This window comes from Euprymna scolopes, chromosome 1 (genome assembly GCF_053919585.1).
Source record: "Euprymna scolopes isolate OS-2025 chromosome 1, ASM5391958v1, whole genome shotgun sequence".
Classification (NCBI taxonomy): domain Eukaryota; kingdom Metazoa; phylum Mollusca; class Cephalopoda; order Sepiida; family Sepiolidae; genus Euprymna; species Euprymna scolopes.
This window is the reverse complement of record NC_136482.1, coordinates 54,175,868-54,188,163: the sequence shown is the minus strand read 5'-3', so window position 1 is coordinate 54,188,163 and position 12,296 is coordinate 54,175,868. Positions and strand designations below refer to the sequence as shown.

At 35.2% G+C, this 12,296-nt stretch overlaps 1 protein-coding gene across 2 annotated transcripts in view; it reads left to right on the top strand.

Annotated features, from left to right (window-relative positions):
* LOC145283378 (uncharacterized) overlaps nt 1-12,296 on the top strand; it is a 52,318-nt gene that overhangs the window by 16,702 nt on the left and 23,320 nt on the right. For both annotated transcript variants that reach the window (XM_080132277.1, XM_080132276.1), the window contains exon 3: nt 1,205-1,270. In XM_080132277.1, the coding sequence (XP_079988403.1) occupies nt 1,205-1,270 (66 nt within the window). The remainder of the gene's footprint in view (nt 1-1,204; nt 1,271-12,296) is intronic.

Sequence of the window (12,296 nt, the reverse complement as noted above, 5' to 3'; positions counted from 1 at the left end):
TGTTTGGATGTGTCTGTTGAAAAAAAAAAGCAACAAAAAAAAAGTGGTAGTAGGAAGGCAGGCTCTAACCCGTACTGCAAAAGAGGAAAAGAACGGGGTAAAACCTAACGTTTATACTGTTACGACCACCGCCAAATCGGAAGCGACATTTATTTAAACTTAAGGCTAGACAATCTAAAGGAGAGGATAACTTTCAAAATTATCGGCGAAAAAAATGACCGCCTCCTGTAGAAAAGTGCCTAGTTGAAGGGGAAGATATCAATGTTTTTAGCCAATTTTTCGATATTTGTCGTATGAACGGTCAAACTTTAAAACGATACTGATCTTGGTAAAATCTGTCGGCTCTATTGAAAGTATAAGGCAGACATGCAAACAGACATACGTACATTTATATATTGGTAACTAAAAAATTTTGACCCAACCATTTGACCTTTTAGAACTCTACCAAACTCCTCCAACAATTTGAGGTATAAACACTTGAAATTTAAGATCTTTTGTTAGTGAATGCAATTCCACAAGGCATATATAAGAAAATTGTATGTTTTTTTAAATAAATAGAAAAGGGCGTTTTAATATGAATATCAATACACACAAAAGACAAACGAATTTATAGGAGTATAGATAGATAGATTGTGTAATAGTTTAGTTTCTATATATTTTATACCTTTCCATAAACAAATTTATCTTACACAATTAGCCATTTCTACTTACGGATGGTCCTTTCAACTTGATTGTTTCCATTGGTTTCCTATATTGTATGTTTCTCCAGTATTAAATGTTAGATACGTCTTACATGAGTAAACCAAGCGTGGAATTGCCATATAACAATAGATTCAATTTCTCATACTAGTTTTTGCACTCATCATATATTGCCGTTTATCATCGCATTTTTATAGACTATTTCTCTACATTTTTTTGTCATATTTTCCAATCGACCGACTTTATAATAGCATGTCTTTCTGTTTCGTAAGTTATATTTTATGCCCTATGCTTACTGTCACTATCAAGCTTAACTTATGAAACTGACATAACATAATTAATTAAATGTATTCGGAACTTTCTCCGTTATTTAAATTTATATTTATAAATGCATGTATGTTGAGTTTATTTATGTTTGTTCTCTAATGTATTTTCTTTTCTTATGCATTTGTTAAATCAGTTTATTTTTCCATCAGTTTTAAAACGTTACATATTCTGTTTACAGCTTTTGGCCTAATCAATGCAGTTCCAACGAAAGCGAAAACAACGTCGACAAAAGTGACCCATCATGGTAAACGCACTGAAATAACCACTTTTTTTTCTAATTTTAATCCTAAATACATCCACGGTCTTAACACTGCACAAAGATGATATTTATGGTTTCCTTTCTTTTTTTAAATGTTTTGTATAGTTATTTTATTTTTGTGATAAATATGGTCACTATGAGCTTTGAGAATAATCGAAAGTGTTTTGATACGACATGTTGTGATGTGTATATGTGTGAGTATTTCATGAGTAATTATCTTAATTTATCACTGTACTCAAACGTTTCTGAAACTATTTAACATAACACCGTTTTAGTATAAATGATTATGAGCATTTTAAAATATTCAATGTCTTCGATATTTTATTTAAAATTGATGTAGGATATTTTACATTGTTATACGTATTATTGAAAAGTTTTACATGATCGAATTCTTGCTAAGAAATAATTGTGTAACAATTTGGTGTAAACATATTCTTTATTTGAAGCAGCAGACATTTTCTTTCAAAAATTTTCTGTTATATTTTTCTTTCAAAAATTTTCTGCTATATTTTTCTTTCAAACATTTTCTGATATATTTTTTTATTTCAATAGAAATTAAAAATATTTATTATTAAAATGGCAGCTACAAATAAAAGCTAGCTCATACAGAAATTTGTTTACAAATTTATAAAAATTATTATGGTTATGTAAACGACATTTTAAAAAATTATTTGAAAAAAAAACATGGGCTTAATAGTTGGTTTTAATCACCAATATTGTTTTCCTGGTTTCATTTTTTTTTTTACAATTTCTTCGAGTTTCTGTGTAAATTTTTTTATTATTATTATTAAAGAGAAATTCACAGAAAAAGAGAGCAAAAAGATGGCGAAGGAGATCGACAGAGATAAAGAGAAAAGAGATAAATAAAGATACGGAATAGAAACATGAAGATGCAAAATAAGATAGAGATGATGCTTTTGTTTTGATTTAATCAAAACTTGTAACTTTATTTGAATTTTCAGTTCGGGTGAAATATTTGTTACTTCGTCCTCGAAATTACGATATATAGAGATTCCCCAAATAAAAATATCAATTAATTCTAAAAAAATATAATAGAATTTTGAAAAGGAATGATAACTTATATAAAGATAGGCGTAGAATATATTACATTTAAAATGGGTGAATTCATAAATAACTAATATTGAATCCAAATTTTCAATTCTCTAAACGATTAGAAAAATACATGTTTAAAATTCTTTACTCAAATTATTCAATTCAAACGTTTTATAAAATCATTCATACTGTTATTGGTTATAAAACTATTACTATTTATTCAAACCCGAGACAATAATTAAAGTAAATAGATAGAGAAAAAAATTAGGAGATATGTTCGTAGCTTTTCTCCAATAGATTTTTCATTCATAAGCTTTAACAAGGTGTATTTAGAGGATATTAGGCCGATTTGAGTAGTAAAATTAGATTAATATCTAAGGTGTAGAAGCAAAATAAAAGGGCATATTTCAGAATAGGGAAGATGATAAAATATAACTTACAGACTGTTTTATATCCTAAGCCAAGTATATAACTAACGACGCCCTCCAGCATATAATTAAAGCGTGTATGTATATATATATATATATATATATATATATATATATATATATATATATATATATATATATATATATATATATATAAAGATTTTTATTTTATATTATACTAGCAGGGAGACCCGAAGTTGCCCAGGGTTGAATGATGATCAACAAATATTTCACACTCCTATATTTTTATTGTCATTGACATCCGTGAAATCGCTCGGGAGGGAGCTTCACATGGTTCAATGTAGTAACTTAGTAAAAAAATATATGTTATTTTACATTGCACTCTAGAGAACCTACTGTTTCTTTTATAAAATTATATATATATATATAAGGCAAAATTGGCGCACGCGTTTTGTATGTCCAAGAAAGACTTCTTGGGGGGGGGGTCCCTAGAGGGTTACTAAGTTTTACAACTGTTTATATACTCCCTAGATCATAATATATGCCTTACCTTTCTGTTGAAGTGTTCTTTCAACTTAGATGGCTTCAGATTTATTTGAAAAAACGACATTATCAAATATGTATTCGTGTTTTGCGGACCGTCTGCTGTTTCAGCGCTAATAAAGCCAAACTGCACATAATTATCATTCTATTTCCTTTTCATTGAAATAATTACAGGTAAATTGCTAAATTGAAAATTAGATATATAGGTTACGAGTGATATTTTGCAATTGTTCAAAATTTATCAACAGTACAAAGAATTTATGAACAAAAAATGTAATTTCCAAATAAATCAGCAATCAAAATGCTAAACCAACTCACAGAGAAAAATGTGCATATTTTGTATATTTTTATGTTTTTATACACAAGAAAAAAAATAACAAATTAAAATTTAAAAGCTAAATAAAATAAACATTACACTTAAAGTATAAACCTGGATGGTATATTTATTTTCTTTGTCGAATTATTTAAGAATCAATATATGCTTTATATTTTTCTACTCCTGGTATTTGATATACAGAAATTTGATTCAGACATAATAAAAACACGAAAGATTATTTTATTAAAAAAAAAAAAAAAAAAAAAATTCTTCGTTTCTTTTTCTCTCTTAGTTTCCCCTCTCTGTCCTGCTCTAAGTAAATCTGACGACCTAGTCCACAAATTCCAAAATTTCATCATGACAAGTTTCAAGAAAAAATACACGATTAAAACCCGGTTCTCCAACTTCCAACGTAGACCCCTACTACCATGTCTCCTTCTCTAACATCAGGGGTCTTCGTTCTAACCTTCCAGAGGTTGAAACCCAATTACAGGAGACAAAACCAGACCTTTTATTTTTAAGTGAAACTGGCATTGGACAGGCTATTTCCCTAGATGAGTTTGCAATTACAGGATACTCTAACTTAACTTCTAAATCTGACCCCCAAGATCGCCATGGGCATGGAATATGTGCCTATATTAAAGATAGCTTCCCATGTGGGAGGGACATCTCCAGGGAAGATCCTAACTTACCCTATATGTGCTTCCGGGTTGCTTTAGCTCACACTACTGCATTTATATTTACTCTCTATCGCCCCAACAACAGCGGAGTTACTATCATTCAAAGCATATCTGAGAAAATTGACCAAGTCCTTTCTACTTATCCTTCAGCTAACATTCACGTATGTGGAGACTTCAATGTTCACAACGTCAAATGATTTACCCACTCAAACAAGACCGATGATGAGGGGAGGTTCTGTCATGATTTCTCCATTGCCTATGACCTCATCAGATTGTTTAGGAACCTACCCGTGTGCCCGATAATGACGGCCAGTATGCGAGCCTACTAGACCTTTTTCTCACAACTTGCCCAGAACTATGTTCAGTTTCTGTTCTGTCGCCTCTTGGATCTTCCGACCACTCTGTTGTATCAATTAAGATAAAAATGAAATGTAATAAGTCCCCAGACGTACCTCTTCATCGTACAGTATATCGATACACTAAGGCTGACTGGGATAGCTTCCGTACATTTATATCTGATCTACCTCTGCATTCCATGTCTAAAAAGGATGTGTCCTCTATAGTATTAGACCTGACGGAATGGTTAATTGTAGGTATTGACCATTTCATACCCTCTAAAAAGTTTCAGCAAAAACCTAACAGCCAGCCATGGTTCTCTCCAGAATGTGCTGCTGCCATTGCGCACAGAAATCACTTTTTCCACTGCTTCAAACGTAATAGATGTATGGAAACTAAAGCCGTTTTCAGGACTGCTAGCAACCATTGTAAGAAAGTAATAAGGAACGCAAGAGAGTTGTATGCTCAATCTGTTAAGTCCAAAGTAGCTGAGCAGCGGCTTGGTTCCCACCAGTTTTGACAAATAGCAAACAGAATCCTGAACAGAAGCGTGTGCTCCATCCCAACTATTATCAATGGACCTGAGGTAATCTCGTCAGCATCAGACAAAGCCAAACTCTTTGTCAAGAACTTTGCAGCTAATTCTACCCTTTGCGACCAAGACCGCCAACCCCCAATATTTCCTCCTGTATCAGAAAACACGCTATGTGATATACGTATATCTGAACGTGATGTTGCGAAGCTAATCAAAAACCTTGATTCGAGTAAAGCAACTGGACCTGATGGTATTCCAATTATAGTACTCAAAAAACTTCAACCTGAACTAGCGCCCATACTTACAAAACTGTTTAAACGTTGTCTTAAGGAGAATAGTTTCCCATCTCCCTGGAAAATCTCATCAGTATGCCCTGTATTTAAGAATTCAGGTGATTGCTCATCCCCCTCTCAGTACAGGCCAATAATCTCCTGTGCGTCATGAGTAAGTTGCTAGAATCTGTGTTAAATACAGAAGTAATCAACCATCTCAACAAAAATAGCCTTCTTAGTGACACTCAATATGGTTTCCGTTCTGCTAGATCTACAGCAGATGTCCTTACAGTTATATCGCATAGGATTAGCAAATCTCTTGACGGTGGCAATCTTTCTAGGGCAATTGCTCTTGACATATCTAAAGCCTTTGATAGGGTATGGCATAAAGGTTTACTTCATAAGATCGCTAGCTATGGTATAGCTGGAAAAGTCTTCTCAATTCTTAAATCATTTCTTTCTGATAGGTTCATAAGAGTAGTAGTTGAGGGGCAAAAATCAGAAGCTCACAGTATTAATGCCGGTGTCCCTCAGGGATCCATCCTGGGCCCAACTCTTTTCCTGATCTACATTAATGATCTTCCAAATCATATCCTTACATCATTTGTAGACATTTATGCTGACGACACTACCATTTATGGTATAACATCTAAGACATTAAACGACCAAGTTCTCTCCAATTCTCTCTCCTCTGATCTTGAGCACGTAGTACAATGGGGAAAGGAGTGGCTGGTTACTTTTAATGCATCTAAAACCAAGCTTCTCTCTTTACATCATCAACATTCTAATCCACATTTGTCATCAATTGAAATGAATGGCTCTCGTCTTCAGGGGGCCTCAAGTTTTGACAAGCTTCTGGGCTTGACCATTACTCCTGATCTTAAATGGAACACGTATATCAAATCTGTTGCCAAGGCCGCTGGAAAAATGGTGGGATCTTTCTATCGATCCGGTAGATATCTCACTGCTGATGCTATTCTCTATCTAAGAGCCAGGTACGTCCAAGGATGGAATACTGTTGCCACATCTGGGCAGGAGCTGCTAGAAAGGACTTGTCCTGCCTTGATAGAGTTCAAAATAGACTTCGTAGCCTCGTCGGAGATGTCCTTTTCTCCTCCTTGCAACCTCTATCTCACAGAAGAGATGTTGCGAGTTTGTCTCTGATGTATCGTTATTTTCATGGAAAGTGTTCAACTGAGCTTCAATCTATGGTCCCCCCTCGCCAAACTTTCACAAGAAACACTCGTCTAGCTGTAAACACTATCAATAATTTCCCCCACTCTTTATCCGTGCCTAAACCTAAACGTAGATTCCATGAACAAAGCTTCTTTCTTAGAACTGCACGCCTGTGGAATTGTCTTCCGTTTTCCTGCTTTCCGGCTGACTACAATATGGTTGTGTTCAAGTCTAAAGTAAATAAGTTCTTGATGAGCCGTTTCATATAAGTTATCAAATTTACCAAATTTTCATTACTAATGATTACTATATTGACCAATTTCTACTGTACACTCTTTAACCCTTATCCTTGAGTGGCCTCTGGGCCTTGATAATGTGGTGATGCCTTTGTAAAAAAAAAAAGATTAAATTCGAATTATTAAATAAATATAATAATTACAAATAAATACAGTGTGAGAGAGGTCTATTTATTATTTTTTTATTTTATTACTTTGTTTTCTTTTTTCCTTTCGAAGGCAAATAACGCTTTCGCTTGTTCTTTTTTTCTTTTCAAATGTTATAAACGATTTTTACATTTATCATTAACACGTACATTTTTGCTGCGACCGTAAAGAATAAAAAAAATTGTTTGGACAAACCTTTGCTGGATTTTGATGTCCCTTTTTACACACACACACACACAAACACACACACACAAACACACACACACAAACACGCGCGTGTGCACGCACACACACACACACACACACACACACACACATATATATATATATATATATATATATATATATATATATATATTTAACCCCTCCCTGATGAAGCTGGTTAGGACCCCTGTTCATCTGGAAATCTTGGCTCGTGTCGTCTAGTCTTCTCTAAGGGTTGTTACATTGAATCATGTATGCTGAAAGCGAATATCGAACCGCAGGCAGGAAGAAAAAAAAATTGTGTACCCTAGTCTACAGAGTTAATTTTCACAAATGGTTTTACAAATATCATTCAGTTCTTAGTAAGTTTTTCAAAGTCTCAAATCTCTTCACAGGCAGTGTCAGACGGGTGGATGAGGAAGTAGAGGGGTCACGTCTCTATACGGTCTGTTCTCCCCGAAATCAACAAGCAAGCTCTCGAAAAATTTTCGCGCGACAGTTGTATATATAGTAAGGTATGTGGATGGGGTGGAAATTTACTCAGCCAATAAGATTTCGCCACGAAATCGAAAAGCTTCAGACTTTTGCATATGTGCAAATCCCGAATCTGGGATCTGAATTCTACAGACATACTAATTCACACGACCCGCTATGGTCAGATGTCAGTTCTTACATCCGACTTTGAGTTCACCAAGGCCAGACAATGTTATGCTTTAAGTTTCCTGTCATCAACTTTAGCTGCAAAATATATTTCTCTGGTTTCAAACAATATCTATTTTGGCATTTTTTTTAATAATTGATTTCTTTGATAATACGTGTTTTCTTTCTTTATTTTTGTTTCGTAATGACACAAAAAGTGTTAAAACTAGAGTATTTTTTTAAATAAATATTTGGTTACGTTTCTCATATCTTGACTCCGTGATCAAGTTTATATTTTTAAAGAAAGAGTTAAAAATATTTTTTTTAAATATTAGCAGCAGGACAAGTAGAAGTAAGCCATTGGGGAGAGTGGGGTTTGCTATAAAATTTCCGCGTTTTGAACCATTCAGTGGTCTCAATTGCACACTATTCTGCAGGAAGAGAAAAAATATTTCCCCATGGGGCATCTCTGATGAGATCCCTGATGGCGTCCCAGTCTGCCTTTTTATAATATCTCGTTTTAAGCAGTGGCTCTTCAGTTTTGGCTCTAGATTTTAGGAAGATTTCTACCATTATCACTGCATGATCAGCGTTCCCAAGTGGGCTGTGGGCATTCGTTATACAATCATCGGGAACCGTGGTCAGAAACAGATCTAGAAGTGATGCATGTTGATCTTGCCTGTCTTGAAAACGAGTTGGAAACGTAACCGTCTGTGATAGGGAATAAGATAATGAGAAGTTATATGTTGTGCTACCAGCTGCGTCTGTGTAAGTAGAGAATCCAAGCCAGTGGCTGTGGTGGACATTTAAGTCACCAAATACATGCACTTGTGCGCTAGTATCGAGGGAGAGTGTTGTATCTATGCTGTCAGAGACTTTGTTTGTTAGGGTGTAGTCTTGGGTTGAGGGAGAGCGGTAGAGAAAATAAAAGTAACTAATGTTATGTTGCATGTTAAGTCTAAAGCAAATAAAGGCTTGATCGTCCGATTCTAGTTTTGTTTCTCTAGTCAAGGGGAGGATGTTTCGAATATAAACTCCAAGTCCATGCATATGAACTGTCAGAGTTCTTACGGCAGTGTGGGAGATATTCAGGCATGTTAAAGCAGTAATGGGGGATGGAGGAGTGTAGGTTAGTTTCATGTAATGCTAAGATATCCGGGTAGTTTGCTAGGAGAAATGCTTCAACATCATCTAAATTAGTTCTAAGCCCACGGATGTTCGTAAATGCAACCCTCAAGGGAGGAGGTAAGTTGGTTTTGTTTGAGTTTAAGCCTGGTTTAAACGTGATTTTTTATGGTACTGTCATCATTTATAAGAGTTTCAGTTTAGGTAGGGCTGTTAAACAAGTGGTTACCAGACATGCAATACAAGTAGACCATCAGCTGACCTTTCATCTACTAGGTTTGTGGCCTCAGGAAAGCCCGTCGGGGATGAGTGAAGGGTCCCTTTCCATGCGCGACATGGCACTACAAACATCCCAATATTATACAACTGTTGATGGAGCAGCCGCTCGAAGCGCTACCAAAGAATAAGGACTCCTGTAGTACCAGTCGGAAACAGCAGCCAGGAACTTTCAATCCGGTTCCCTCACCCCATCATAGGAAGGTCAACCCAATCTAATTGCACTGGCATATATGACACTCAAGTACTTCGAAGCGCCCAGTTTAGAAGGATGGAATGTGTCGGGAGCGGGGAAAATGGCGTTCATTGCCCTAGTTGGAAACAAGATCGACCACTGAGTATTCTGTCGAATCCCTGTAATAGTACCTCTGTGTCTGCCTAATAGGCAAAGAAGGAGTATGGAAGCCGGGCGATAAACATAGCCTATCTACCCCTTAAGCAGTTAGGTTTGTAAACCGGTAATTTGTTTGAGTCACCAGCTCTAGGAAGGTTGTCATCCTTAGGTTTAGCTTCAGAGTTTTCCTTCTCTAGACGGATGACCTGGGAAGATCTACGGGTCCATCAGCACCGAGAAGTTTTGCCTCGCGCCTGGGTCTTAATCTCGGTATTTCTGCGACGCCGCGTGGTTAGTTAATTTACTGGGTTAATTTGTAAAGGTTTTATATCTACTGAAAAGTTACACTCCTCAAAGTGATTAAGGGACATTGCTATTTCATTTTTACACCAAGTGGTCTTATCTTTACTTTCTTCATTTTCCAAATCACTTTGGGCTCTTTGGTTAGTTCCGTGTATTTGCTTCGCTTTCAGTTTCTTTGATCTTCACTCTGTGGGGTGCTAGAACGGCAAAATCTACAATATGGCAGGACCTTTTTTCCTTCCCGTTGTATATTCATGCCCCATAGGATCGTGTGACATTCATTTTCCAAGACTGCAGCCGGTTTGTGTTTGTACCGTTTGTCTGTGTGTTCAAGATGCAATTGTTTGCATAATTGCCAATATACTGCCTTCCTCACTTGATCGTGTCTATTTTTATATTCTTTTTGGGCTAATTTGCTGCATTCACTTATGTGGTTTATTATTTCGTCTCTTTGTCCACAGAGTCTGTTTTCTTGTGTCTTGACGATCATTGCTTTGATGTGGTTGGTTATATTGCGTTATCTTGTGCAGCTGTTACTGATGATTCAGTTTCCTTGTGAAGGTTTCCTTTTTGTAGCCATTTCTAAGTGTTTTCCTTAGTCTCTTCTTTTGTAATCCTTTTGAATCACCCACGTAGATGTATCTTTTCCCATTTTTCTTTGTCTTATTCCTCGCTTCTTTGTCTATCCTCTTTGTTTCTTCCTTGTCTCTTGTGCAATAATTATTCTTTCAATTGCATCGTTATGAGCCTTCTGGTCGAGATTCCTTAGTTCTTCTTTGGTCCGGCTTATAAACGGTCTAGAGTATTTTATTAGTGACACTACCCGCTTGCTTATTCCTTTAGTTAGGTTTCGATTATAAAGGTTCGTTTCGAGGAGTTTTCTTCTTCTTCCTATTATTATTATTATTATTATTATTATTATTATTATTATTATTTAACTGTTAATGAAAAATTTCAATTAGCAGTTTGTACACTAACAATGAACTGATACATTCTGACTTAGTTTTAAAATAAAAATTAATCTTTTGTTGTCTTAAAATTTGGAGTCAGTTACAAGAAATATATTTGAGCAAAAATATACGCGGAAATTACCCTAGGGGTTATGTAATAATTTTAAAATTTACAAAAAACAAAAGACATTAAAAAAGAACACGTCTCTAATTGAATATTTATAAATTTTAAAAGAATCGGCATCGGAATCGGGAATCGTATAGGAATCGGAAATTTAGAACGGAATCGGTAATTGGATCGGAATCGGGGAAAATTTTGGAATCGTCCCATCACTATATATAGCTGGTGCAAAAATAATGTCATTTTTACGTGAATTGAAACGTCAAAAACGGTACTATTTTACAGCAATCCAATATATATATATATATATATATATATATATATATATATATATATATATATATATAAAGAGAGAGAGAGAGAAAGAGCGAGGGAAGAATGAGAGGGTATAGAGATTATGAACGCATTCATATATGTATAACGAATGTATTTCGCCGTCTGAAGAGTAGATATTGTGGAATATTTTTAAATGTTACAATATTTTAAATTTATCCAAATAGTCACGAAACAATTGTAACGCATAAGGAAATAAACCATATGATGTTATGATTTTATATTTGGTTATCTTGATCTTGCGAAAATATTATATATATATATATACATACAAAGGAGTCGTCACTTATTAAGGCCCGAATGCCACTTGAATTTCAGAGTTAATGAGTGTACAGTAGTCAATGGGACAGTGTCGTAGTAATTGTTAGTAGCGGAAATTTGGTAAATTGGACTACTTAAAGGTGTGGCTTATTAAGAACTTGTTTACGTTGACTTGAAAACGACCATATTGTAGTCAGTTAGAAAGCAGGCAACGAAAGAGTGTTCCACAGGCATGCAGTTCTAAGAAATAAGTAATGTTCATGGAATCTGCATTTAGGTATATGAACAGATAAAGAGTGAGGGAAATTATTGATAGTGGTTTCAGTTAGAGGAATGTTTTCCTGAAAGTTTGGCGAGGGAAGGCATACATTGCAGCTCAGCTGAGCACTTGCGATGAAAATAATGATAAAGAAGAGATAGGCTCGCAACGTATCTTATGTGGGAAAGAGGTTGCAGGAAAGAGAACAGGGCATCAACAGTTGATATAGTTCAAAATAGACTTCGTAGCCACTAGGCTACGAAGTCTATTTTGAACTATATCAAGGTAGGATAAGACTTTCTAGCAGCTCCTACCCAGATGTGGCAACAGTACTCCATTCTTGGGCGTATTTGGATCTTATCCAGGTAAATAATTGCATCATCAGTGAGATATCTACTGGAGCGGTTAAATGATCACACAATTTTTTCATCGACCTTGGCAACGGATTATATATATATATATC